Source organism: Cnephaeus nilssonii, assembly GCF_951640355.1.
Source record: "Cnephaeus nilssonii genome assembly, chromosome: 1".
Classification (NCBI taxonomy): domain Eukaryota; kingdom Metazoa; phylum Chordata; class Mammalia; order Chiroptera; family Vespertilionidae; genus Cnephaeus; species Cnephaeus nilssonii.
The window spans coordinates 117,258,589-117,286,147 of record NC_137072.1 but is presented as its reverse complement, the minus strand read 5'-3'; the positions used below and the strand labels follow the sequence as shown (position 1 = coordinate 117,286,147).

General features: G+C 62.4%; 1 protein-coding gene across 1 annotated transcript in view; it reads right to left on the bottom strand.

Moving 5' to 3' along the window:
- Positions 1 to 32: 32 nt before the first annotated feature.
- The window catches only part of POLN (DNA polymerase nu), a gene marked incomplete at its 5' end in the record, with an annotated part of 76,049 nt that continues 48,522 nt past the window's right edge, over positions 33 to 27,559 (bottom strand). The window contains 10 exons of the mRNA XM_079770088.1: positions 33 to 984; positions 2,106 to 2,167; positions 3,006 to 3,073; positions 6,231 to 6,309; positions 10,213 to 10,323; positions 12,148 to 12,279; positions 15,249 to 15,331; positions 20,212 to 20,326; positions 21,228 to 21,305; positions 22,617 to 22,674. Of these exons, the coding sequence (XP_079626214.1) occupies positions 829 to 984; positions 2,106 to 2,167; positions 3,006 to 3,073; positions 6,231 to 6,309; positions 10,213 to 10,323; positions 12,148 to 12,279; positions 15,249 to 15,331; positions 20,212 to 20,326; positions 21,228 to 21,305; positions 22,617 to 22,674 (942 nt within the window). The 3' untranslated portion in view covers positions 33 to 828. The remainder of the gene's footprint in view (positions 985 to 2,105; positions 2,168 to 3,005; positions 3,074 to 6,230; positions 6,310 to 10,212; positions 10,324 to 12,147; positions 12,280 to 15,248; positions 15,332 to 20,211; positions 20,327 to 21,227; positions 21,306 to 22,616; positions 22,675 to 27,559) is intronic.

Here is a 27,559-nt window from a genome sequence, read left to right as displayed (position 1 = left end):
GGGCGTGCTCTGAGGTGAGGGCGCAGTAAAGATGCTGGAGGCGCGGCCGCCACGTCCAGGCGCACGATGCTGGCTGCGGGCTCAGCCTGGGAACCAGAGAGGCGGGCTGGCCGGGAACTGGTGGCCAGGGCTCCCAGAGCACGTGGTGCGTCCGTCCCGAGGGCTCCGTGAAGGCAGCACAGAACCGGCCGCGTGTCAGCAGAAACAGCCGGGCCCGGGGGCAGGAGCGTCTGGGCCCAGTGGGCGCACCAACATGCTCCCCTGCCCTGACAGGTGCCACGGGCCCAGTCGGAGCCCAGATCCAGACACGGCAGCTGGTGGGAGGGGCTGGGCCCTCGGTGCCAGGGGACCGGCACGGCCCCGGGGTGCACTCCCAGAGGCCCCCGAAGCAGCCCTGTGTAAGTTGCAGTGATGGAACCTTCCTGGGCCTCGGCTTCCCCGCGGTGCGGGGCGTGCTGGTGGCTGCACAGGCTGCTGCGAGGCTCTGGGGTGCACGGCGGGGCCCTTCCCTTGGCACCGGGGGTCTGAGAACGGCCCTGGCAGGGAGCCAGCTGCTCCCAGGGCTGGGGACCGGCCGGCGGCTCGTGGGGACCGGCCAGGGCTCAGGTGGGGCGCTCAGCCCGGCCCGGGCACTTCCCACCCATGGGAGGAAGTCAGGGACGAGGACAGGGACGAGGACAGTTTGTGGATGGCGTTTACTCGGCGAGGACCCAGAGGGTGCATTTGGCCAGGCCACGTCCTGCTCTAGCCAGCACAGACGCCAGCCATGACCTTGGGGAGGCCACCCAGGGGCTGGGGAGTCAGTTCCGTCCCCCGCTGTTGCCGGGGCTACGGGCGAAATGCAGGGGAAGAAGGCAGGTGCGGTCTGGCCAGGCGGGTGCGTGGAGACGCGGCAGGACGGGGGCGCGGCCGGGGCGGGGCCTCCTGCAGTGGCACCAGGTGTCCCCAGGAGCGGCCAGTGCTCAGGCTCACCTTCAGGGGCACCTGTGGGTGGCAGCCAGGGGTGAGTGCAGGTCCCCCACCCGGGGACGGCCACAGTGCAAGGCAGACACACCCTACACACCCTCAGCAACACGGCTACGGGACGCACAGTAACGCCCTCGCGGGGACAGGCAGGCTCACGCACACGCACACCCCGGGCAGAGCACCTCCACGTTGGCCAAGTCTGCCACCTGAGCTGCCAGGGCCTGTGCCAGGGAGCATTTCTGCAGGGGCGGGGCCAGGCCAGGTGCCCCCCCCCCCCCGCCAGGCTGGCCACCTCGGGGCCCTGGGAGGTGCCAGGGGTCCAGGAGAGCCCTCCCGGGGCCTTGATGCCTGGACCACAGCTCAAGAGCCCCTCTGGATAGGGTGGGGAAGGGCCCCCCACAGCTGCAGCCCTGCCACCTGCTGGACTACTGGGGCTCCTGGCCTCCATGGAAGGGAAGCCCCATGTCTCCTTGTGCTGCAGGAGCAAGCGTGGACACCCCGGACCCGGACCCTGGCTGGCCTGGGCAGTGCTCCTTGACCCATCTAGCACTGCCTGGGGGAGTGGGGGCCGTGCAGGGGCCCTCAGGACACACAGTGTGGCCACAACCCCAGGAGGAAGAGCGGAGGCTGCTGGGACCTGGTGGCTGGAGACCCCTCAGAGGGACAGGGACAGGGACAGGGACGGGGACGGGGACAGGGACAGGGACAGGGACGGGCATGGCTCTGCCCACCAGGGCGGCCTGCACAGGCTTCCGGGACTCCCACCCCTTCCTTATCCCTCCCTTTCCCCCTGACTTGGGGAGCCCCTCGGAGGGGTGACCAGCAGGAGTGGGGCTGGGACCAGGCTCAGCAGGCCCGGTGCACCTGAGGCAGGTGGGGCCCTGGGTGGAGGTCTGACCACACTGCTGCCACGCCGGACCGGTCCCGATGCCCAAGGACACCCGTGGCTCTCCCAGGCAGAGGGCCACACTGGTCGCCAGGGGAACGCTCCTCAGAGGGCAGGCTGGGAGCAGCCGGGCCGGGGGCTGCAGCAGGGCCGGGCCTTGCCTGTCCGGGCGCTCCTGCCCCGGGCACTGTGCCCTCTCCCCGCGGGGGCCCTGGCAGCTGGGGGTGTGGCCCCGGTTCCCGCTGCCCCTCACCTGCAGCTGCAGTCCCAATGCCCTCACGTGCTGCAAGGCCTCCATGGCTCCCTGGACCAGAGCTAGGAGAGAGAGAAGCGGCTGGAGCCCCTGCCCCGCGGGCCACACCCACAGGTTCCCCAGCTGGGCCTCCCTCAGCCCTCAGGTGCTGGGCAGGGTCGGGCAGGGGTCAGGCCAGGCCTGCAGCTCCGTCCGAGGCCCTGGGGCCGGAGGAAGGAGGAGGAGCGGGGGCAGGAGCCCGTGGGCCCGATTCCCTGTGGGGGTGCAGGCCCAGGTGAAGCCTGCAGGGCCGCTCTGGGGCTGGTGGTGACCCCATGGGGGGCCTGTCACCGTGGAGCATGCTCGGCCCGGAAGGGAGCAGCCAGCTTGGTTGTGGGTCCCAGAGCGAGCTGCCTCTCTAACAGTGAGTCCCCATTCCCCCCCCCCAGTCTGACGTGCCACACAGATCTGGACAGACACGCCCGGGGCAGGCGTCGGGCCTGTCCTCTGTCTACACAGCGAGGCCGGAGCGGGAGCCCCGCCCCTACCGCAGCCGGCGAGGGAGGAACCTGGGTCTCTCCGGGACTCCGCGGGTGCCTGGCAGTGAGCCCTCAGCACCCCAGCCTGCTCCCCCAGCCTGGGAGGCCGATGCCCCATCTTTCCAGGGCCCGTGGCTGAGCACGGCCCACGGGGAGCAGGGCCCACGGGGAGCAGGGCCCACGGGGAGCAGGGCCCACGGGGAGCAGGGCCCACGGGGAGCAGGGACCACGGGGAGCAGGGCCCATGAGGAGCAGGGCCCACGGGGAGCAGGGCCCATGGGGAGCACGTGTCCGTGGGGCTGTGGCCAGGGTGCAGGTGACACGCAGCATGAGGCGGGGGAGGGCCGCCAGGACGTGCCTTCCTCCCGGTCTCCTCGCTCACCTGCGCACTCGGGCACCTGCGCATCTTCCACCTCAAACAGCAGCTCATCATGGATCTGGGCCACCAGCCTGAAACACACCGCCCGGGGGGTCAGCCTGTGAGGGCCCCACACGGTCAGTCAGGACTGTCCGCCCAGCGAGGGGGCGTCATCGGGGGCGTGTTGCAGGGCACAGTGTGGCTCGGTGTCGGAGAGGAGGGGCCCAGCGGGGAGTGGGAGGACCCGCGGGCCCTGCTGCCTGGGTCGCCTCGTGGTCACGGGATGGCCTCCCGGGAGGAGGGGCCCAGCGGGCGGGCAGTCCAGGCAGCTGCGGAAGAGCCCCTGAGCCACCGGGGAGCCGGGCCCTGACGGGTTTACGTGCGGCCTCCGCTCGGCGTGGGCACCGCCTGCCGTCAGCCTGGCGGGCAGCGTGGGCCTCGCCTTCTGATGAGCTTCGCGCCCACAGGCACTGTGGCCACGGGCAGGAGCCTGGGGACGGCCCCGGTCTGAGAGCCGTGGCGCTCACCCTTCCAGGGGACACTGAGTCCTGACAACCTGGGAGTCGCGGGGCGGTCAGTCACCCCACGGCACTCTCACGCCGCGGATCCCCTGTTTCTAATGAAGCCGGGACGCAGGAAAGCAGGAAGCGGCGTGCGGTGTGGGCCCAGGCTCAGGGCGTCAGGTCGCTGCGTCCCGGAGGCAGCCGACTGCCGAGTGGCTTCCCTCCGTCGGGACTGAGGCTCCGGCGGGGACACCCCCAGGAGCCCCGCCGTGCCTGTCCGGGCTCTGCTGCCTGGCAGCTCCTCCGCGGCCCGAGCCCTCTGTGCGCGTCAGGCTGGGGCTCTGCACCTGCTCCGAGTCCCCCTGCGGCCGGAGCTGCTGCGGCCTCTCCGCCCTTTGCCCTTTGCCCTTTCCCCTGGGAGGGCCCGGCCCGGCCCTGTTCCCCCCTTCTCCCCTCCCCCCCCCCCAGGCCTCAGAGGCACTCCTTACTGCCCCTCCTGGGCCCCAGGCACCGGCTCGGCCCCTCGGAGGCGGAGAGAGTGAGAGCCACAGGTGCCCCGGTTGCGGCACAGGAGGCGCTGGAGGTGAGGGCTGCCCTGGAGCAGAGGAGCATCTTCCGGGCGCCCTGCTGTCCTCGCACTCAGGGCACAGAGGCCGCTATTGGGCCGGGAGTCAGGCGGGCGCCTGGTCCCTTCTCAGAGCCCAGGGCTGGCCCAGCTGCGAGAACGTGGTCCAGCCTTCCCGCAGGCCTGTCCACAGGCCGCCAACGTGACCCCTGAGCCAGAGCGGGGGGACTGTCCTAAGGCTGCAGCCCATGGGGCACCCGGGCGACGGCACGCCCACGGGCACCCGGACACACACTTGGCTCCTGCGGCTTCAGGCAGACTCAGCGCACACGGAGCCGCAGTCCCTCCTCCGCTCTGGGAAGCGCGTCCAGAAAACAGAATGAAACGACGGCCATTCCACCCCGCCTGCTGGTTTCCTAAAACCACACGATGCGTTTGCTGAGAACAGCATTCCCCACGGACAGGAAGATGCCCGGCCGCTGCCAGCTTCCTGGGTAAGACTCTGTGCACACCTCAGCTCTGTCACCCCAAGGACCCCAAATCCTCACACGCCAGATCCTCACCGACCCCACAAAACCGGAAAGGCCAGGCTTCTAACGCACCTCACCCATCAGAAGCACCTGCCGGGTGGTGAGCCAGCCAGGCTGCCCTGCCCTCCCACTGACCCCACAGAGGACAGAGGGCCGGGCGCACGGACAGAGAGCCGGGCGGGTGGACAGAGAGCCGGGCGCGTGGACAGAGCCGGGCGGGTGGACAGAGAGTCGGGCGCGTGGACAGAGCCAGGCGCGTGGACAGAGAGCCGGGCGCGTGGACAGAGCCGGGCGCGTGGACAGAGCCGGGCGCGTGGACAGTGAGCCGGGCGCGTGGACAGAGCCGGGCGTGTGGACAAAGGGCCGGACGCATGGACAGAGAGCCGGGCGCGTGGACAGAGGGCCGGGCGGGTGGACAGAGAGCCGGGCGTGCGGATAGAGAGCCGGGTGCGTGGACAGAGAGCCGGGCGCGTGGACAGAGCCGGGCACGTGGACGAGGAGCCAAGCAGAAACCCGTAGGAAACCTGGGCACAGGCCGCGAGGTGTGGCTCAGAGCGGAGGCCTCTTACACTCTGCGCTGGCCGCTGACCCCCAGTCCCTGCAAAAACGAGAGACCAGTCCGACTGCTGGGCGGGGACCAGTGGGTGACGGGGTCTCGGCCCCCCCGCCCGGCCTGGCCGTGGCCTGGCGCACACTGGTACAGGGCTGCTGAGCTTGTGGAAGGAACAGGCTCGAAGGCAACGTGAACAGCGGGCGTGTGTGGACACTCAGGTGCTTCTGAGCGATGGGGGTTCAGATAAGGAGCAGCCGTGCCGGAGACGTGACTAGCGCCGCTGTGCCCACCCACCCCGCCCTCCTCAGCGGCGGCCACGCTGACCAGCCGCGAAGGGCCCTTCGGCAGGGACAGGCCACTCTGGCAAGTGACCCCGGGGACTGCAGAGGAGGGAGCCAGGCCTGGGCCCGACATGCTGCCTTCCTGGGGACTTCAGATGAGGTGCCGGCACAGGGCCAGGAGCTGGGAGCTGGGAGGGTGGTTCTGGGCCAGCCGAGGCGGGGCGAGGGCTCCTGCAACCAGCCGCGGGGACACTCGGGAGGGTCACAGTGGGGGCCGGCGGTGGAGGCAGACCAGACAGCTGTGGCCGGGCAGCCCCGGTGGACCCCTCCTGGGAGGTGTGGGACGCTGGCCCTGGGGCAGGGACAGCAGCAGGAGCTGGGCGGCGGCCAGGGGGTGGGCGCACAGTCTGGAGCCGGTGTCCTGGGAGCTATGGGTCCACCCACCCCCGGGGCAGCTGCTGTGCCTGAAGGAGTTCAGAGGCTCTGGGAAGGGGCGCCAGGGCCTGGGAGACACCTTTCTGCACCAGGTGAACCTCAGGACCTCCTGGGCCCCACGGTGAAGGGCCTGTGGTCACCGGCTGCTGTGACAGGCCCCGGGGTGCGGGGCCCAGCCCAGGTGTGGGGGAAGGGCCCTCCCAGGGGTGCTGAGAGGAGACTCGAGGGAGGCCCTTGGCTTGGGGGGTGACTCAGATGCAGGGGTGGATGGGAGCTGGTTGTGCGCTTGCCAGCCAGCCTGAGAGCCGTGCCCCCGCCCCCGCCCTGGGCACTGCAGGGGCACGCGCTAGCCGGGTGGGGCGGGCGCCGCTCGCTCACTGACCTGGCCGTCAGGGTGGGGGACGCGGCCACTGCAGCGAAGATGTGGATCATGGCCATCTTGCAGAGGTCTGCGGCCGAGCCTGCGGGCACAGAGGTTCTGCTGCACCAACAACGTGAGGCCCCGGCCCCGGCGGGCTGCCCAGCACTGGGCCCACCACCTCTTGGCTCCTGCGTGTCAGGAGCCCCATGGGTGCCAGTCAAGCTGAGACCAGTGAGACTCGGCCGTGCCCCCATCTGGTTGCTGGGTGAGGGGAGAGCCACGTCCACGGGACCTCAGGTGGTGGGAGAAATTCACGTCCCTGCAGCCGAGTGACCGAGTACCCGGTTCCATGCTGGCTGTTGGCCGAGGACAGTGGCCCCGGAGGCCGCCCTGGCTCACGGTGGGGGCACCCAGCGCAGTTTGCTCCTTTAGGCCAGCAGGAGGGCACCGCACCTGTCAGTCTCCAGCTCTGACCCCACGTCCTTCTGTCTAGGCCCACCTGAGTAGGTCAGGCCCACGGGGCAACCCCACTGCCCATGAACTCAACTGGTGAGGGGCCTCCTCATGTCTGCAAACCCCTTCCCTGTAGCACGACCTGGTCACAGGTGTGACGTCTCAGCATGCGCACAGGTCCTGCCGCACGTGGGCACAGACTCTAGAATCCCGTCTGTCACACCAGCTAACGGACCTCGCAGGGACTGCGCGGCGTGGCTCAACCCGTTCCCATGCCTGTCACTCGTGTGGCTTCAAGTTGGTGACCTCAGCTCTGCCGGGCAGAGAGCAGGCGGGTGTGTGTGGGGACGAGCCACGTGGTCAGCTGAGCATTCACTCAGCCAACACCACGTCCGGCCTGGCCAGGCCCTGCCAGCACAGGGCACAGGCCTCTCAGTGCCAGGCGCACAGTGGGTGTCGAGTGAACACCCCTGCCCACACCTAGTGAACACACCTAGTGCACATCCCCTGCACACATGTAGTGCACACACCTAGTGCACACACCTAGTGAACACCCCCCACACACCTAGTGTATACACTCATGCACACACCTAGTGCACACACCTAGTGCACATCCCCTGCACACATGTAGTGCATACACCTAGTGCACACACCTAGTGAACACCCCGCACACATTTAGTGTACACACTCGTGCACACACCTAGTGCACACACCTAGTGCACATCCCCTCCACACATGTAGTGCAAAGACCTAGTGCACACACCTAGTGCACATTCCCTGCACACATATAGTGCATAACCTAGTGCACACACCTAGTGAACACCCCCGCACACATTTAGTGTACACATTCGTGCACACACCTAGTGCACACACCTAGTGCACATCCCCTGCACACATGTAGTGCACACACCTAGTGCACACACCTAGTGCACATCCCCTGCACACATGTAGTGCACACACCTAGTGCACACACCTAGTGCACACACCTAGTGAACACCCCCGCACACATTTAGTGTACACACTCGTGCACACACTCGTGCACACACCTAGTGCACACACCTAGTGCACACACCCACACACACCTAGTGTACACACTCGTGCACACACCTAGTGCACACACCTAGTGCACATCCCCTCCACACATGTAGTGCAAAGACCTAGTGCACACACCTAGTGCACATTCCCTGCACACATATAGTGCATAACCTAGTGCACACACCTAGTGAACACCCCCGCACACATTTAGTGTACACACTCGTGCACACACCTAGTGCATACACCTAGTGCACATCCCCTGCACACATGTAGTGCACACACCTAGTGCACACACCTAGTGAACACCCCCGCACACATTTAGTGTACACACTCGTGCACACACCTAGTGCACACACCTAGTGCACATCCCCTCCACACATGTAGTGCAAAGACCTAGTGCACACACCTAGTGCACACACCTAGTGAACACCCCCGCACACATTTAGTGTACACACTCGTGCACACACTCGTGCACACACCTAGTGCACACACCCCCACACACCTAGTGTACACACTCGTGCACACACCTAGTGCACACACCTAGTGCACATTTCCTGCACACATGTAGTGCATACACCTAGTGCACACACCTAGTGAACACCCCCGCACACATTTAGTGTACACACTCGTGCACACACCTAGTGCACACACCCACACACACCTAGTGTACACACTCGTGCACACACCTAGTGCACACACCTAGTGCACATCCCCTGCACACATGTAGTGCAAAGACCTAGTGCACACACCTAGTGCACACACCTAGTGAACACCCCCGCACACACCTAGTGCACACACCCGTGCACACACCTAGTGCACAGAGAAACGGGGTCATGACCACTCCCGCATACATGAGGACCTGCCTGGGAATCGGGGCCACCTCAGGATGGGGAGGCGTCAGCATCCTCGGCTCCTGCCGGGGGTCGGGCCGGGAGACAGGATGGGGAAGACCCTACATGAGCGCAGGCAGATCCTAGCTGCCGTCCCAGCAGCTGCTGCCCCCTCTCTGGGGCTCTCTGTAGGGTGCGATGGGGACTTGACCTCACCTCCGCTGGCCCCTCCTCCAGCTGCAGAACAGCCCCTGGGGGGATGGGGAGCAGGCCGCGGGGGGGTGGGGGGAGGGGCTGGAATCCACCCTCCAGGCTTCTCCTCTGGGCCTGGGGCCTCCGCCCTCCATCTGTGAGTCCAGGTCCTAGGTGGGGATGGCCTGACTCCCAGGCTCCCCAAGGCCATGTCGGGACAGCTCATGGCCCATGGTGTGCAGCCCCTGATCACGTCTCTCCCTCACCTCCTGCCGAGACAGGAGCTATTCGCACGCTGTGGCTGAAGGTGACTAAGGAGTTTGCATAACCGGAGGCCAACAATGTGGTGTCACCCGGCCTGCCTCCTGCTCCGGGGGCTGGGGCTGTGGGTGCTGGGGCTGTGGGTGCAGGGCTGTGGGTGGGTGCTGGGGCTGTGGCTGCTGGGGCTGTGGGTGGGTGCTGGGCTATGGGTGCTGGGCTGTGGGTGCTGGGCTGTGGGTGCTGGGCTGTGGGAGCTGGGCTGTGGGTGCTGGGCTGTGGGTGGGTGCTGGGGCTGTGGGTGCTGGGGCTGTGGGTGGGTGCTGGGCTGTGGGTGCTGAGCTGTAGGTGCTGGGCTATGGGTGCTGGGCTGTGGGTGGGTGCTGGGCTCTGGGTGCTGGGCTGTGGGTGCTGGGCTGTGGGTGGGTGCTGGGGCTGTGGGTGGGTGCTGGGCTCTGGGTGTTGGGCTATGGGTGCTGGGCTGTGGGTGGGTGCTGGGCTCTGGGTGCTGGGCTGTGGGTGCTGGGCTGTGGGTGGGTGCTGGGGCTGTGGGTGGGTGCTGGGCTCTGGGTGTTGGGCTGTGGGTGCTGGGCTGTGGGTGGGTGCTGGGCTGTAGGTGCTGGGCTGTGGGTGCTGGGCTGTGGGTGGGGGCTGGGGCTGTGGGTGCTGGGGCTGTGGGTGCTGGGGCTGTGGGTGGGTGCTGGGCTGTGGGTGAGTGCTGGGCTGTGGGTGCTGGGCTGTGGGAGCTGTGGCTGTGGGTGCTGTGGCTGTGGGTGGGTGCTGGGCTGTGGGAGCTGGGGCTGTGGGTGCTGTGGCTGTGGGTGGGTGCTGGGCTGTGGGAGCTGGGCTGTGGGAGCTGGGGCTGTGGGTGCTGTGGCTGTGGGTGGGTGCTGGGCTGTGGGAGCTGGGGCTGTGGGTGCTGTGGCTGTGGGTGGGTGCTGGGCTGTGGGTGCTGGGCTGTGGGAGCTGGGCTGTGGGTGGGTGCTGGGCTGTGGGTGGGTGCTGTGGCTGTGGGTGGGTGCTGTGGCTGTGGGTGGGTGCTGGGCTGTGGGTGGGTGCTGGGCTGTGGGTGGGTGCTGGGTCTGTGGGTGGGTGCTGGGCTGTGGGTGCTGGGCTGTGGGAGCTGGGACTGTGGGGGCTGTGGGTGGGTGATCTGGTGGGTATCACTGGCCCGACAGCTGCTAAAAACCCGGGCAGCACATGGACCCAGCAGACAAGCTGGGGGCTCCAGGTACCTTGCACCACGAAGTTCACTGCCTGCCGCTCTGCCTGTGCCCGGAGCTGCTGGTTCTGCGCATGGATCCTTGGCAGCGGCCTCCTCCTGCCCATGATGGATGCCACATAGCCTGGTCACAGGGAGGAAGGGAGGGAGGTGAGGGGCAGAAGCAGATAGGCCAGGTGGTGCCCTGGTGGGCACGGCTCCTCAGATTCGGGCCAGGGGCCCAGCGGGACCCTCCAGGAACCCTGAGCCAGAGCGGCTCTGGGCGGTGGCCCCAAGGCCGCCCGGTCTGTCGCGAGGCCAGCAGGTTGTGGTGGGGACAAGCACAGGAGGGTGGCCGTCGCTCGCCGCTTGTCCAGTGACGCGTTGCACACCCTCCTCAGCTGATCCCAAAACCGGTGCAGTGGCTCCAGCGCCCTGGCCGGTCCGTGTCGGGCCAGGCCCATCGCCTCTGGAAGTCCAGGAGCGGGCGTCCCTCCACCAGCACAGCCCACGGGGCAGGCACTGGACAAGTGTGGGTGGAAGAATTCAACGATCCTTTTATTTCCGTACAGTGTCTGCCGGAAGTGTGATTTCTGGGCCAAAGGGCACATGTACTTCCCATTGGACCTGCTGCGCCCTACGCCCATCGAAGAGTTATGTCCCAGAAAGGGCGGGCTCCGGCCAGGCCAGCACCTGCAGCTGTGAGAGGCGACAGCGACACGCCCCCTCTGCAGAGCTGCAGCGGCTCTAAGTGAATTCAGGGCCAGCCCCAGGCAGCCGGCACCCGCGTTCACATTGCATTTCTGTCTGCGGCGTCCTGGCTCCATAACTCTCCCACACCGGCTTCCGTCCCCATTTCAGAATTAACGCGCCCTGTTCTTCTCGAGCGGGGCTCCTGGGCCCAGGGATGGTCAGGGCTTGTGGCCTCCGTGAGGACCAGTGGCTGCAGGCCCCACCCCCAGGCCCAGGGAGCCCACGGCCAGCCCTGCTGGACGCACACGGAGGCTCCCGCACGGGCCAGTCTGGACAGGCAGTCAGGCCGGGAGGAGCCTGTGCTGGGCTGCCTTGGCACGAGGGCTGGGCACAGGCTCAGAGAGACCTGCCCCAGCAGCCCCTGGGGCGCGGGGACGGGAGAGCCCAGGTGCCGAGGGGACCCGCGGGGCCACAGGAGGGCTGGGCCGAGGCCGCCTCACTCAGGTGCAGTTGAGCTGCTTCCCGCAGCCCCTCCGCCTCCCCTGTTGTCCAGGCCATGATTTCTGCCCCGACATCTCCTCCCTCTTCCTCTAGTTCCCTCGCTGCTCTTTCCCAAGTGTCTTGTGTTGGATACAAACCATTTGTGTTCGCACTTTCTTTGTTACAAATACTCATTCTGCGTATTTCTTCACCTCTGTGTGCGCGCCTCAGTGTTCCCGTGAGACCCTTCCAGTGCCGTTCGCTTCTGAAACGTGTCATTTGTTGGGGCTCCTTGCTGACCCCACTTCGTTTAGGGTGCAGTAAACTTCCAAAGAAGCGGGCGGACAGGTGCTACGCCGGCAGGCAGGTATGAGACCACTTTTTATCCCACGTGGCCACTGAACGTGCTCCATTGGACATTCTTTGAAATCTGTGTCCAGATTACGGTGACATCTTACGGACGTACACGCACTTTTCATAAGACAACGCTCCCTCTCCATCTTTCGTGCAGGGGTCCCTCTGTCTCCCCATGACCGTGTCTAACGGAAGCTGGTTCCTTTTGTGCCTCAGGCAGAGCCTGGCCCTGGCCCCTTGTCGGGCGGAGCCTTTTGGTCCCATTTGCAGAGCAGGGCTGGGCACGCCCCCAGTCGCCATCCGCTCAGCCTCCTCCCACCAGCCCCCACCAAGCTGTCTGCCCAGCCTCCCACCTGGGAGCGGGCCAAGGGACCACCAGCTGCTGCAGGGCAGGGGAGGGAGGGGCGGGGCCGGCCCCTGGCTCTGGCTGCGGCTGGCTCACCTGTCTGGTGGCACTGGGCAATGGTTGCTTGGGCAAAGTCCTTGATTTTCCGATACTTCTGCAAGAAACTCTCCAAAAACCGGGAGGCTTCTGGGACAGGAACGCCAAGGCAGGCAGCGAGCCGCTCCTTCCCTGTACGAGCAGGAACACCAGGGTCAGAGGCAGCGACTCACACGAGGGACCGAGCACGAGCCGCGAGGCAGTGCCTGTCACGCGCACAAGTGAGCCAACGGGAGGGCTCTCGGGAGACGCGTGAGTTGAGGTCCAGTTGGCACCACTGGTCTCTTCTTTTTTTAAATATAAATGTTTTTATTGATCTCAGAGAGGAAGGGAGAGGGAGAGAGAGAAACATCAATGATGAGAGAATCATTCATCGGCTGCCTCCTGCACACTCCACACTGAGGATCGGGCCCACAACCCGGGCACGTGCCCTGACTGGGAACTGAACCATAACTTCTGGTTCACAGGTTGATGCTCGACCACCGAACCATGCAGGCCGGCACCACTGGTCTCTTCTGATTGGTCAGGATGGTGCTGGCTCTGGCTTTCCAGCTGAGTGCGAGGGCTGGTCCCATGACTGGGGCCTGATGAACATGCATTTACTCAGCAGTCCTGGTTGATGAGGCAGGTGCAGGAGAGGAGGAGGGGGAGGAGGAGGAGGGGGAGGGGAGCAGGAGGAGGAGGAGGAGGAAGAGGAGGAGGAGGAGGGAGCTCCATGGCCAAGCTAGGAGGACATGGGCTCAGGAGACCCCAGACCCGCCGCGCTGGCAGACCCCAGAGTCATCTGCGCTGCCGTGGGGGCAGGACCCTAGAACAGCCGCGCAAGGTGGGACCCCAGACCCACCACACTGGCGAGACCCATCAATGCACCTCCTGGTGACCGGTTGTTTGGTCGTTACAGCGTTATGGCCACGGGTTGTTTAGATAGATGATGATAGATAGATAGATAGATAGATAGATAGATAGATAGATAGATAGATGATAGATAGATGATAGATAGATAGATAGATATAGATAGATAGATAGATGATAGATAGATGATAGATAGATAGATAGATAGATAGATAGATAGATAGATAGATGATAGATAGATAGATAGATAGAGATAGATAGATGATAGATAGATGATAGATAGATAGATATAGATAGATAGATAGATAGATAGATAGATAGATAGATAGATAGATATAGATAGATAGATGATAGATAGATAGATAGATGATAGATAGAGATAGATAATCCATCTATAACTGTTTCTTTGACGTTCCAACCACTGCGCCTCGGCTACGGCTCTGTAATGGAAAACTGCACCGGCTTTCTGACAGGAATCGGATGATGGCTAGACGCTTCAGGAGGGTCTGGCCAGGTGGGCCTGGAGTCTGCCTCAGCCAAGACCTTCCTCATGTTAATCTTCGGTTAAGTCCAGTCAGTGAATGTTTTGTTTCTGATATTGCAGTTTTCAGTTTTAGAATTTCTACTTGGTTCTTTTGATTTTCTGAGATTCCCTAATTTTCATTCATTATGAGCACATTTTCCTTTACATCCTTGAGCACAGTTATAATAGTGGCTTTAAAATCCTTGTCTGCTAACTCCAACATCTGGGTCATCTCAGGATCTGATTCCATGATTGCCTTTTCTCTTGAATATGGATCAAGTTATATTGCTTTTTAATGTTTAGTAATTTTGGATTGTATCCTGGATATTGTGAATGATATGTTGTAGACACTCTGAATTCTATGTTTTTCTCAGGAGTACTCATTTTTTTAAAAGGGGGGCAGTTAATTTGGCTAAAGTTAAACTTTAAACTTTGTCCCCTCTGCATTTGGGCAGCAGCTAAAACCTCAGCTCATTCCTTCCAGCCTTGGCTGGGTTGTTTGGTCTGAATATTTAGGGGTCAGCTAGAGATTTGGGCAGAGTTCACACTCAGGACTTGGTGTTCTTCTTTGGCTTTCTTCTGAGGTTTCCCCTTCACTTTCCGGATTCCCTGGTTGCTCCTGCCTTCTGGCTCTTCAAGCTGGTCAGACCGTGGATTTCTACCAGAGTCTTAGCCGCCCATAGCGCCGTCTTGCTGGCATCTCTTCCTCCCTCGCTGCCTCCAAGGACGAGCCCCCATGGTGCAGACTCTGCCAAGGCTGGGAGGACCACATGGCCAGCGCCGAGGCGGCCCCTCAGAGCTGAGAGCCGGCAAGAAAGGGAGGCTGCCACGTGCTCTCCCTGTCCAGCCTCTGCGGAGACCAGGGCCCCGGGACACCCAGCCACGCTGTGCCCGGACTCCTCCCCCACAGACACGGTGAGACAAGTGGGCAGTCACGCTGCTCAAGGACGGCCGAGAAGGGGACGGCGGGGCGGGGATCTGAGGAGTGAGGGAGCTCTGTGGACACTGTGGGGCGAGGGGTTCCGGCAGAGCCCTGGGGGAGCCGGCCTCTGTGAGGCGGGTACCCGCCCCGTCACAGCAGGTCACCCGAGGCCCAGGCGAGGCTCTTCGGAGGCACACGGTGGCCCTCACGTGGGACCGGCATCCTCGCACTGGGCGCTTGTTCGGTTTGCTGCCTTTCCTTGGTGAGCGAAGGTTCCCACGGCCGGAGGGGCGCTCTCCCCGGGTCTGCGGAGCCTGCTGTGCAAACAGAACTGCCCCGGGAGGAGGCCCGCAGAGGCCTGGCCAGCAGCCACATGGGTCGCCCCTTAAGAGGGACTGGCTGGCCACAGCCTCTCCTGAGGGGACATCAGGCCCCACTGATTCCATGATCGAGAGGGAGAAAGGAATTTAAGAAGCCCAGACAGCCATGGTCAGAGTCAAAGGGAGAGGCAGGGAGGGGGAGGGAGGGGAGCTGGGCCCTGGGGCTGGGGAGGAGGGGGAAGGGGGCTCCTTGAGCAATCAAGGCACAGACATGGCCCCAGCATAGCTGTGGGCCCTGAGACCCCCTCCCGCTGGGTGACTGGGTGCCCTCACTCTGGGCCTGGTCTCTCCTCTGAAAGGCTGGGCAGCACCAAGGGAGCTGCGCTGGGAACGTCTGTGCGAACGAGAGGGACTTGCCCACTCTGCCCCACGCTGAAGAGGGTTCCTCGAGGGCAGGGCCACGTGTGGATGCAGCCACGCCTACCTGCTCCGTACACCACGGCGTACACCACCCTCTTGGTCTGCTCCCTGTCTGTGTGCCTCACGTGCTCTGCGGGGATGTCCTTCCTGCGGGGGAGAGGGCCCGCCGTCAGGCACTGGCGCCCCGTCTGCCCTGGGGCCGCGAGAGCCCCCCCACCCCCTCCTCGTGGTCTTTCTCTGGAGGCCTTCACCGCGCAGCCGCCCTCATGCAGGTGGGGACGCCCGCTGCAGCGTCCGTCTCAGCCCGAGCCCTCACGGAGCTTCCCGAGGCGGCGGCCCACCCACCGAGCCAACAGGCGCTCGCAGGGAGCGGGCAGGGCTGCCCCCGGCCCCTGCAGGCCCCAGCAGCCGCTGCCTGTCCTCCGACGGAGGGGCTAAAGCCTCAGACAGTGTGAGGGCCCGTCCCCAGCTCTGTGGGCGGGACACGGGACTTGAGCTGCCTCTGCACCCCCAGGTGGGAACGCCAGGCAGTTCCTCTAACCCAGGAGCTCGGAGCTGCCGCCCTCAGCCCAGGGACCCGCGGCCTGCGGTGCTGTCATCACGCCTCTCCCCCAGCGGCCAGGGGTCGCAGCGAGTGAGTGCGGAGCCAGGCAGCCGCAGGCCCCAGGCCACCTACAGCCTACCAAGGCGCTGCCCTGCCAGGAAGTGGCTGGCGCCTCGGGACCCAGGACAGCCCGAGTGGGCGCAGGGCCGGGAGCTGGGCCTCAGCCTCGGCTTTGCTGCTGCAGCCGCTTCCCCGGTGCAGGCGGAGCTGGTCCGGGTTCTGTGGACTTTCTGGTGGTCCCGTTGGGGAAGGCCCCGGGGCCGCCCGCCTCCCCGTTCCCATCGGCGCCTGGTCCCCAAGCCCCAAGGCAGTTCTTCCTTTCCCTGCGGTTCGGCTGCTCTGCCCACGTGTCCCCCTCACCCTTAAACTGGCGCTGCGGACGGACGGCCGCGTTTAGGTACCGAACAAAGCACACCCGCGCTCAGAGCAAATACGCGTACAGTCCACGCCTGTGTCAGCAGCCGCTCTGCTTGACGGCCACGGGTGCTCACCGGCTGTGCTGACGGACACGCAGGTTGTCCCGCCCCCCCCCCCCCCCCCCCCCCCGCTGCTGTGAGGAAGGCTGCGTGTGAGCACTGCGTCCAGTTTGTAAAATCCTCACCCGAGGGTATGTGTATTGATTTGAGAGTGGGGGGGGGTGAGGGGGAGAGAGAGGAGAGAGAGAGAGAGAGAGAGAGAGAGAGAGAGAGAGAGAGAGAGACATTGATGGTTGTCTCCCATACACAGCCTGACTTGGATCAAACCTGCAACCTAGGTACGTGCCCTGACGGGGAACCGAACCCTCAACCTTGCGCGTGTGGGACGATGCCCCGGCCAGGGCTGCGGCCAGGTGTCCGTGGACAGGAACTAGGAGGGACCTGTCTACCTTCCCGGGACCACCATCCTTTCCGGCCGTGGCCACACCATCGGCCCCTGGCAACGTGCGGGGCGGGCTGCTCTGCCTCACAGGAGGCAGAAGCCAAGCGCTCTTTCCTCCACCCCGCAAACCCTCCCGAGCCCTTCCCACGCCCGGGAGCGCCTCGGAGGGCGAGCTGATGCGGCCACGAGGCCGCTGCCTGGCCGGTGGGGCTGCTGCCCGTCGGCCACGTGAGCCTGGCCGTTGCCTCTGGGGCCTCGGGAGGAAGCGGCCTGATGGCGATGACAGCCTCGGTCACGGTCAGGCTGCCCACTGTCAGCCTCTGGGCCACTCAGTTCCAGCCAGAGGGGGACCCTTGCTGCCCTCTTCCCCCCCCGCCCCTCCCCATGCTCACCCCCATGTCGGGCAGGTGAGCGTCATGCTGGGGCTGCTAGCGGGGCACATGGCACACACACACGCACACACATGTGTGGCTATGTCAACTCAAGGGCAATAACGAGGGCGACAGTCACCATTCACTGACATCCCAGGTCTGCCCCGCCCTCCCTCTGAGCTCGTCCTGTGGGTGTTAACTGCCTGGCGTTCCCACCTGGACGTCCCGCCTGACTCCCCGCTCCCCCCACCGCCTGGGCGACGGCTGCTCTTCCCTGACAAGCCCCCCCCACACACACACACACTGCACTCAGTCCCAGCAGCTGCTGCCACCTCCGCCCTTCCCCCGGGAGGAGCCGGCACCCCTCACCCTGGGGCGCAGGGACCCCTCTGCCTTCCCGCCTCACAGCCAGCGTCTCCACTCGGCAGCCGTGAGCGCCTGCGGGACACCGATGGACGGCGGTCCTACACGCTACCCGCTCCCTCCCGAGGTCCCGCTACCATAAAGCAGAGGAGTGACAAGGGACTCCAGCAGGCAGGGGTCGGCTGTCCTGAGAGAGGGGCAGGGCAGGGCAGGGCAGGGCTGACCCCGCCTCGGAGCGCTCACACAGGTGCCCAGGCGACAGCCCAGGGCAGCAGGACGGCTGGGAGGGGATGTCGGGGGAGCCCAGGCAGGAGCGGGCAGTGGGGCTGGGATTCAACACAGACACAGCCAGGCAGGCAGCTCCCGGGCTGGCCGGCCTCACCCCGCCCAGCCCAGCGCTCAGCGCAGTCCCGGCCGGCACGGCTCGCCCACAGGCGATGAGGATGAGGATGAAACGAAGGCGAGGACTCTCTCCCGCAGGTGGCCCTGGAAAAGGGGCCCCTCGGTTTGGGTGCTCCGGGTCCCCAGGGCACTGAGCCCGGCAGCTGGCTTATTCTGAAGGGAGGGCACGGGCCAGCCATCTCGCCTCACTCTGAATGGTGAGCGGAGACCCAGAGGCACCGCGGTCTGTGCCCTCCTTTTGGGGTGTCCCCAGCGCCCCTCAAACGGTGGAGCCTGGCAGCTCATCCCCCTGCAGGGACGGGGCCCTGGTGGCGAGCTCCCTGCAGACCTGAGCTTGAACTTCATGGGACAGCTGGGGACGCAATGCCGAGGGGAGCTGCCGGCCTGGAGCTCGGGGCGAGCGGCTGCACCCTGTCCCGAGGCCTCCCACGCACCAGCTCCAGGCGCCGGGATAGCTCCTCCTCCCTCACACCTCCACCCCTGGCGATGCTCGGCCAGATCACCGCCTCTCCTCCCGGTGCAAGCTCGCTCTCCAGTTGAATGAGGCGGGTGGTGCTCGGATCCCAGGCCGACATCGTTCTCAGTGGGTCCCTCATGGTGCCTCCCGTCTCGCCTAACCCCTGCGGTGCCCGGTCCTGGGGACTGGACTCCCCGCCAGCTTCACCTGGGTGAGGCCCACGGGCACCAGCAGGTCTGGAGGGTGTCCCAGACTCCAGCTCCCCCAGCCCTTCCTGTGCCCCCGGTGGCAGGACGTGTCCCTCCCGTGCCCTCTGCTTTTGGTGGCACAGCCCGGTGATGGCTGCTGGGTCGGGGCTCTCTTTGGGGGGGGCGGGCATGTTCTAGAACTAGACCGTGGTGCCGCTGCCACACCTTGCGAGTGTACCAAAGACCACTGACTTGGCGAGGGCTGAGCCACACGGACGTTCCGGGGAAGAGCTTCCCAAGCCCTCGGGGGAAGGCCTGAGTGGGCGTGGGCCTGGGTCAGCCCAGTGGCTGGAGAGGGCGGGAGGCAGTGAGAGGCAGAGTGGCCAGCACCTGCACTGGCCAGAGGGGCATGCCCTGCCTCATAGGGCTCACAGCCTCCATAAAAGACAGTGACAGTGACAGAGGAGTGTGTACGGAGGAAGTGCAGGCTTGAGAGCACAGAGGACAGCCTCCTGGAGCTTCCTCTCGAGCGACCCTGCAGGTGAGGGGTGATGAGAAGGTGGGAGGGGGGTGCAGAGTTCCACAGAGGGAGCAGGAGGTGGGAGAAGGCCAAGGGAGGGGTGCCTGCAGCTGCTGAGAAGGGACTGGCCCACGTGGCCCTCTGGTTCCTGGAGCAGAACCTGACTGTCCAGGCAGTGATGTGCCTGCAGTGGTGAGAAATGACCTGAGCCTCTCTGTTCTGGAGCATTCCCCTACCAGCCTCTCTTGCAGCTATGTCAGCTGACAGCCGGCTCTGGGAAGTGAGTGCAGTGGGCGGGCGCTGGCGCAGGCTCTTACCCTCCTGCCCAGAGGGCGGATGTGGGAGGAGCCTGCACCTCCACAAGGAGCCAGGCAGCAGGCATTCCATACCCAAGAGCATCCCCACAATATTGACCCAGAAAGCACAGGCGGTGGGTGCCACTGCTGAGCTGCCCAACAAAACCTGAGGCTATCTGCCTCTGCCATTCTCTAGAGTGAGTCACGGTGGGGCAGGGTCTGCCACAGGCAGACAGCGTGCTGGGCCCCTCGGTGGGGGTGGGACAGGGTCTGCCACAGGCAGACAGCGTGCTGGGCCCTTGGGGGGTGGGACAGGGTCTGCCACAGGCAGACAGCGTGCTGGGCCCCTCGGTGGGGGTGGGACAGGGTCTGCCATAGGCAGACAGCGTGCTGGGCCCTTGGGGGGTGGGACAGGGTCTGCCACAGGCAGACAGCGTGCTGGGCCCCTCGGTGGGGGTGGGACAGGGTCTGCCACAGGCAGACAGCGTGCTGGGCCCTTGGGGGGTGGGACAGGGTCTGCCACAGGCAGACAGCATGCTGGGCCCCTCGGTGGGGGTGGGACAGGGTCTGTCACAGGCAGCGTGCTGGGCCCCTCGGTGGGGGTGGGACAGGGTCTGTCACAGGCAGACAGCGTGCTGGGCCCCTCGGTGGGGGGTGGGGCAGCAGTAACTCAGCCGGCTCTGTGCTCTGCCACTACCACTCATCTGGAGGGAACCCATGACTTGCGCGTCTAATTTTTCCAGCATTTCGATTACATTCTTTAGCAATCGCCTTCTCTTTTAGCAGCAAAGAGTTATCAGTTTTCACAATTAGGAAACTCTTGGCATCCTAGTTATCTACTCTTCTTTTCAAGATGAACCACTAGAGAAAAAGATAATTTCTTATGAAAATAGCCTCAGAATAGCTTCAGGCTTTAAAACGCGGGCATTCCTGCAGATCTGATACTACTGGGAGCTCACGTCTCTTACCACTGGGCAGTCAGGGTGGAAAACACATCGTCCCCCTCGGGTTCCTGGAACAGCGTCAGGAGTCCTGGGTCCCCAGATAAGTGTGCGAGAATGCGCAACTCGATCTGCGCGAAGTCTGTGGGAAAGAGCTCTGGGTCAGCCCGGACCCTACCAACCTGTCCCTCCTTGTGCGGCCCCGCCCAGCCTCACCCCCCTCGACATCAGTAACCCCCGTCCCCCTGGCCAGCCTGTGGTGCCTCCCGTGAGGCCGGCGAGGCCTCCGAGGGTGGGCTGCACTCACCCACCCGCCCATTCTGAACGTGAGAACTTCAGGCAGGGCCCACCGTGTGCCGGGCTGGGCGCTTCGGGTGCGCTGGTGCCAGCACAGACCCGTCTCTCCTCAGGAGCTTAACTCCGGGAGGGGATGGGTGTGCGCTGGGCGAGGTGAAAGGGCAGCGGTGGGTGAGGAGGGAGAGGCTGCTGTACGAGGCGGTCAGCGTGCACCTCACGGACAGGGACCTGAGCACAGGCACCGGGGGACGCGGGATCCGGGTGGAGGGCAGCGGAGCCGCACGGCAGAAAGATCAGCACAGAGAGGAGGGGGCAGACGGTGGGGGCCTGGAGGCTATTGGAGACCCATTCACTGTGCGTAAGAAACCCTTGCTTCATGTAAACATTCGCCTGAGGGTTTATTTTAAAGAATGAGTTTTAGCCCGGCCAGCCGGTGGGGCTCAGTGGTTGACCGTCGACCTATGAACCAGGAGGTCACGGTTCGATTCCCGGTCAGGGCACATGCCCAGTTGTGGGCTCGAACCCCAGTGCGGGGCGTGCAGGAGGCAGCGGATCAATGATTCTCATCATTGGTGTTTCTATTTCTCTCTCCCTCTCCCTTCCTCTCTGAAATAAAAAGATAAATACATAAAAAAGAATGAGTTTTAGAAGTACCTTTGAATTATTCAATTTCTAAACATTTTAACTGTGTGACAGGCATAGGGCGAGCTACAGCGGCCGCAGCCCCTCCGCCCTGGTCTCCGTACCTGCCGCCAGGAAGGTGTGGCCGCTGGCGGAGACCAGCATGGTCCTCGGGGAGATGGTGAGGGCGGCCTCTTCCTTCCCTGGATCGGGGTGCAAGGCACTTGGTGAACTGCTCCGGGCTGATCTGCAGCTGGGCCCCACACATACGTCACCGTCATTCTGGAGCCCAAGGAGCCTAGGTTCCGCACTTGGAATATTGTAATGATGTGATTAAAATGTCATAGCATACTGAAAGCAAATCGACGTCCTGTTAACATTTCCTTTCCGTCTGGACTTCCCAGCGAGGAAAAGGGCCAACACTGATGCTTAGATGTGGCCCATGGAGAGCAATCTGAGCCTCAGCCTGCGGACCAAAGGGTCCCGGGTTTGATTCCGGTCAAGGGCACGTACCTCGGTGGCAGGCTCCTCCCCGGCCCGGGCCCTGGGGGGGCGCCTGCAGGAGGCAACCAATCAATGTGTTTCTCTCACATTGGTATTTCTCTCTGTCTTTCCCTCTCCCTTCCACTCTCCCTAAATCCTCGGGTGAGGATCAACACACACACTCCATACACACACTCACTCACATACACACACTCACACACACACTCACTCACCACTCACACACACACACTCACACACACTCACTCACACACACACTCACACACACTCGCACACACACTCACACACACACTCACACACACACTCACACACACTCTCACACACTCACACACACACTCGCACACACACACTCACACACACACTCACACTCACACACACACACACTCACACACACTCTCACACACTCACACACACTCACACACTTGCGCGCGCGCACGCACACACACACACACACACACACACTCACACACACTCACACACACACTCGCGCGCGCGCGCGCACACACACACACACACACACACACACACACACACACACACGGCTGCTTCCTTGTGCCCCACCCGCCGGCGGCAGTTCCCAGAGCCCAGGGCGGCAGCACCTCGGCGCGGGGTTCTGGGAATGGGCCACGGGAGCGACGTGGTTCCGCGTGGACCTTTCTGTCTTAGAAATGCAGCCACCGTGACAGTGAGGCACCGAGGAGCTGCTCGCACGCGTTCACAAGCATCCCCTGGGATGCCAGCCTTGCACACAAGCGAGCTCCTGCGAGTAGCTGCTTTCCTTTCTGGGGAGCCGCGGGGAGAGTGGGGGCGGCGCTGCTCCTGTGTAATCAGCATCTGTGGAACTTGTAAGCTGCCGGACGGGAGGTGCCCTGCAGCTGTGCTGTAGTCTTCAGTGCGGTAGGCCCTGGCTGCGCACAGAGAACCTCGGGAAAGCGGCAGAGAAGCCATCCCGGACGCTGGTGGGTGTTTAAAGATGTTTCCTGAGACTCGAGCTGGTGGGAAGAAAGCCTTACCTTTATAATTCCGAGGCTTAGTCATCTGAATTGGGTGCTTGGAGATCCCTTGGATATTCTGTTAATAATAAGAGAACAGCTTTAGCTGAAATGTTCCCCATTAAATTAATCTGTACATTTAAGGGTATTTGAAACGTGTCACATTTTACTAAACATTAACAAAATAGGCCCGGCCGGCGTGGCTCAGTGGTTGAGCATCAGCCTGTGAACCAGGCGGTCACATGCCCGGGTGCAGGCTTGCAGGAGGAAGCCATCGATGTGTCTCTCTCATCAATGTTTCTCTCTCTCTCTCCCCCTCTCCCTTCCCCTCTGAAATCAATAAAAACATACTTAAAAATTTTAACAAAATCACTAATGCCAGTGTATTATGCATTACCATGTGACCTCAGCTGCCTGAGACTGCAACGTCATTCTGGCGGGCCCCCACTCAGTGCGCACAGCAAGTGTGAGAGCAAGGCTCCGCGGCTGCAGCCTGTGGCCCTGCCAAAACCCATGCAGCAGTTCGTGCAGCAGCAGCCTAACTTACGAGCTTAGAGAACTATAAATTCCTACGTAATTAGCTGAACACAGACTGCTATGGAATGTGTCCATTTCATTTTCCTTTGTTAACAAATTTGAAGATGGAAATTCTGGTCTCTCCGCCCTGACCCGCCCCCTGGGGTGCTCTCGGCGCTCGGCCCGTACGCGGCCTTCGCACTTGCAGCCGTGGCTGGTGACAAACGTGTCTGTGTCACGCCACAACGTGGGCGACAGCGACAGGTCACAGCCTGGCACTGACTGGCTGGCCTCCAGCCTGCTGCCACCGTCCGAACCGCGGGAATGTCTGTTACATTCTCCTCTGACCCCAGCGGGGGCCCGAGCCATGACGCCGGCGCTGTCTGCTCATGGAGCGCCTCGGGCAGTAGCTGGTCCCGCCTCCCTGACTAGCTGGGTCACCTGTGCCACAGTGCAGACCGCTGACCCCTCAGACGGCACGTTAAGGCCCCTCACCCCGGGCGGGGAAAGGCAGGCAAGGACACCGAGCCTGGGGGAGAAGGCGGGGCTCTCAAGTCTTCTGTGCGTTAGAATCACATGACATTAAAAAAACGCCAAATATTTACACACTAAGCTCCTAATAGAACAGACGACAGAAGACAAGAGCCCCCTCCCTGGCTGGTGGCTCCGCGGGACAGTGTCGTCCTGATGCTCCAAGGCTGTAAGCTCCACCCCTGGCTGCGCACAGCCGAGAATCAGCCAATGACGCCGTAAATAAGCGGGACAGCACACCTCTCCTTCTCTCCCCCGCCCCCTCTTTAAAGTCAATTTAAAAAAGTTTTTTGGAAAGAAAGAGCCGGTGAAGCTGAAGCGAGATCATCAGAACCGACCGAATGAAAGGGGAGGAGAAACACTGGGGGGAAAGTGGCAGCGCTCCGGGCCTGTCGGCTAACAAGAGAACAGCCGCACCAGTTCAGCCCCCGAGGGAGGAAAACACATTGTGCAGAAAAAGTGCTCAGAGAGATAATGGCTCAGAATATCCCAAATTTAGTGAAAGACACATTTTTCAGATTCAAGAAGCTGAAAACCCAAGCAGAATTCATTAAAGAAACTCGGCCCGGCAGCACCACGGTCACACTGCTGACACCAGAGATGAAAAGCAACCTTGAAAGCAGCAGAGCAACGGGCACAGCAGTGCGGGCCTCCCGTGCGGGGCGGCGGCTCAGCAGACGTGGGCGAGCTCCCGCGGAATGACTAACATGAAGAGAACCTGCGCTCAGCAGACCTGCTCCGAAAGAAGGCTAATGGCCGGCCAGTGTGGCTCAGGGGGTTGGGCACCGCCCTGTGCACCAAAGGGTTCCGGGTGATTCCCGGTCAGGGCACAGGCCAGGTTGCGAGCTCGATCCCCAGTAGGGGGCGTGCCCGAGGCAGCTGCTCAGTGATTCTCTTCTCATTGATGTTTCTCTCTTCCTTCCTGTCTCTCTGAAAAAAAAAAAAAACTTTAAAAAAGAAAAAGAAAAAAAAAGGTAAAAATGATCAATTACAGGAATAAAAGAGGATATTACTATATGTCACACAGACATGAAGGATAATAAAGCGATACTATGAGCCATGATTACCCGTAAGTTCCACAGCTTAGATGAAGGGGCAATTCCTTGAAAGACACAAGCTGCTCAAATTCACTCAGGAAGAAAGAGAAAATCCGAATAACCTCCATCTGCTACAAAAAATTGAGTTTGCAGTTTAGAACCTTCCCACCAAAAACAGACGAACAAACAAAACACCCAAACCCCAGGCCCAGATAGTTTTAATGGTGAATTCTACCACAGACGTAAGGAATAAATAATACTTATTCTACATCATCGCCACCAGAAAACAAACGAGGAGGAAATTCTTCCTAAGTCATTTTGTGAGGCCAGCAACACCCTAATAGCAAACGCAGACAAAAACATTTCCAGAAACTACAGACCAGTGTCCCCCAGGAACACAGACACAGGCGATCCTAAACGAAGCATCAGCACGCCAACCCAGCAGCAGGAACAGCCCAGCAGCTGAGGGGATTCAGCCCACAGCCCAGCCGGGGCTGGGCCAGCATTTGAAAACTCCATCAGTGTTGTTCCCCAGCTAAACAGAGGAAAGAACGTTCACGCGGTCACCTCGATAGATGCAGAAAAGCACCGACAAGACCAAGTGTCCATTCAGGAGGAAAGCCGCTCGGCGAAGCGGGAGCAGAGGGCGGCCTAGCGGGATGACGAGAGGGCGGCAAACCCAGAGTCACACCATCCTCAAGGCGAAGGCTCAACGTTTTCCCTGAAGATCGGAACCGGGCCTGCGAGGCCTCCGGGAAGCTGCGTGGAGAGACACGTTCATCTCCAACAAAGGCGGTATCCCCCAGACCTGCCGGGACGCTGAGGCAGAGAGCTGAGGGGCGGGGGGGCGGGGGGGGGCGGGCGGGGGGGGCACAAGCTGGGCCGGCCGTGTGACTTAGCCACCAGATCAAACGCACACACTCAGCCTCCAACAATGGACTCTGACGCACACACAAACCGCGGGAGGCAATTCCTTTGCCAAACGAAGACAGCTGTAAGAACTAACACTGCATATCACGCCCTCACATGTTTCCTCCCAATAACGCACGAGCTGTATTTCACACCCGCCGGGTCAGGTGTAAGCCTCCAATCTTCTTCCTTCCTCGAGAACACTCAGTGACCGCGTGTCACGTGGCAGACGCGGCTCACCCTGGGACAGACGGCTGCAGCGGCCCCGGGAGCTGCGGCAGAAGGAAGACCACGGAGCAGGCGGATGGGACCCGTCACGAGAGGATGAATGCACAGCCGCAGTGAAGCTGCCGCAGATGAAGACGGTGAGGGAGGGCGAGTAAACCAGGGCACAGAGCGGGGCGCCTGGACACAGGCCACGCGTTCATCCGAACTCGTCTATGACGGAGGCTTACAAACGACTAAGTCACAGCAAGCGGCCATCCAAATGGGAGCCCCTCAGCGCGCTGCCGCCCATCCACGTACAGGCCAATTCAAGGGGGATTACAAACCCCAAGCACAAAGCAACACTCTAAACCATTACAAGGGAACTAGAGTGTCTTTAGGATTTCCGTGGAAGGAGAAGTTCCTCGAACAAGACACAAAGGAGCACGGGCCATAAGAAAAGACGACGCACGTGGCGATAGTAAAGCAGAAAGCCTCTGCGACCGAGAGACAGAGTACAACGTGGAAGAAACCCGAACACTGGCCAGAGGCTGGGAGCAGGTACTGATATAAGCAAACAAAAGGGTAGTGTCTGTAATATATAAGCAACACTCCCGAGTTAACAAAAGACAGGCCGCTAACGTGAAAACGGGCAAAGGAGACAAACAGGCACGTCACTGGAGAAACACAAATGACCAGATGAAAAGGAACTTGCCCCGTTAGGGATTAAACAGGCAAGTCCAACCACAGGAAGGTAGGCATTCACACTCATCCAACTAGCAACATGTAAGACGCCCTGGCACGCATGGGACAGCGAGAGCCGAGGGGCGCTGCAGGGGAGGGCGCGTGGCCCCCTGTGGAGAGCACCTGTGCTGTCGGGGGCTGAGCGCCACCCGCCCACGGCCAGGCCACGCTGGGGACACGCCCACGGCCAGGCCACACTGGGGACACGCCCACGGCCAGGCCACACTGGGGACATGCCCAGGTCCTCCTCACCCACCAACGGCCAGGCCATGGACGTCAAGTTTGAAAGCAGCACAAAATCCCACCTGTCACTTAAGGAAATATGTCAAGATGGATGACCAACACTGAGTTTGGGATGAGAGGGAAGCAGTGTAAGAAGAACACACTTGGGAACAGATGAGCAGGGGCTTTGAAGGTACCAAGCAATAAGTTTTAAAAAAATATATTTTTATTGATTTTAGAGAGGAAGGGAGAGGGAGAGAAAAACATCAATGATGAGATAGAATCATGGATCAGCTGCCTCCTGCACAACCCCCACTGGGGATGGAGCCCGCACCCCGGGCACGTGCCCTGATGGGGCATCGAACCGTGACCTTCTGGTTCATAGGTCGACATTCAACCACTGAGCCCCGCGCCGGGCGTCTAAGCTTTTGAGCAGGCGATGGACACACACTGGGCAGCGTGTGGGCTCCATACCATTTTCCCAGGAAAAGGACGTGGAGCTGAGCTTTGGGAGGGAGGACGGGCTCAGACAGGCTTGTGACAGACAGGTCTGCAGAGGTGAAATCAACCAGCAGCTCCAGACAGAGGCTGGGCTGGAGGGAGATGGCTCGAGGCTCCAGGCGTGACAGAGCGACGGCTCGAAGGTGAGGGAAAGCACGAGGGGTCAGCCATCACAAAGCACATCACAGCATTACCCACGACGTGACAGCATCTTAACTTGGCTCCAACGCGGTCAGGTGCCACAGAGCTAGTACGAACGCTAACAAAATACCCCCACGCAGTTAGAAAAGTGAAGAAAAC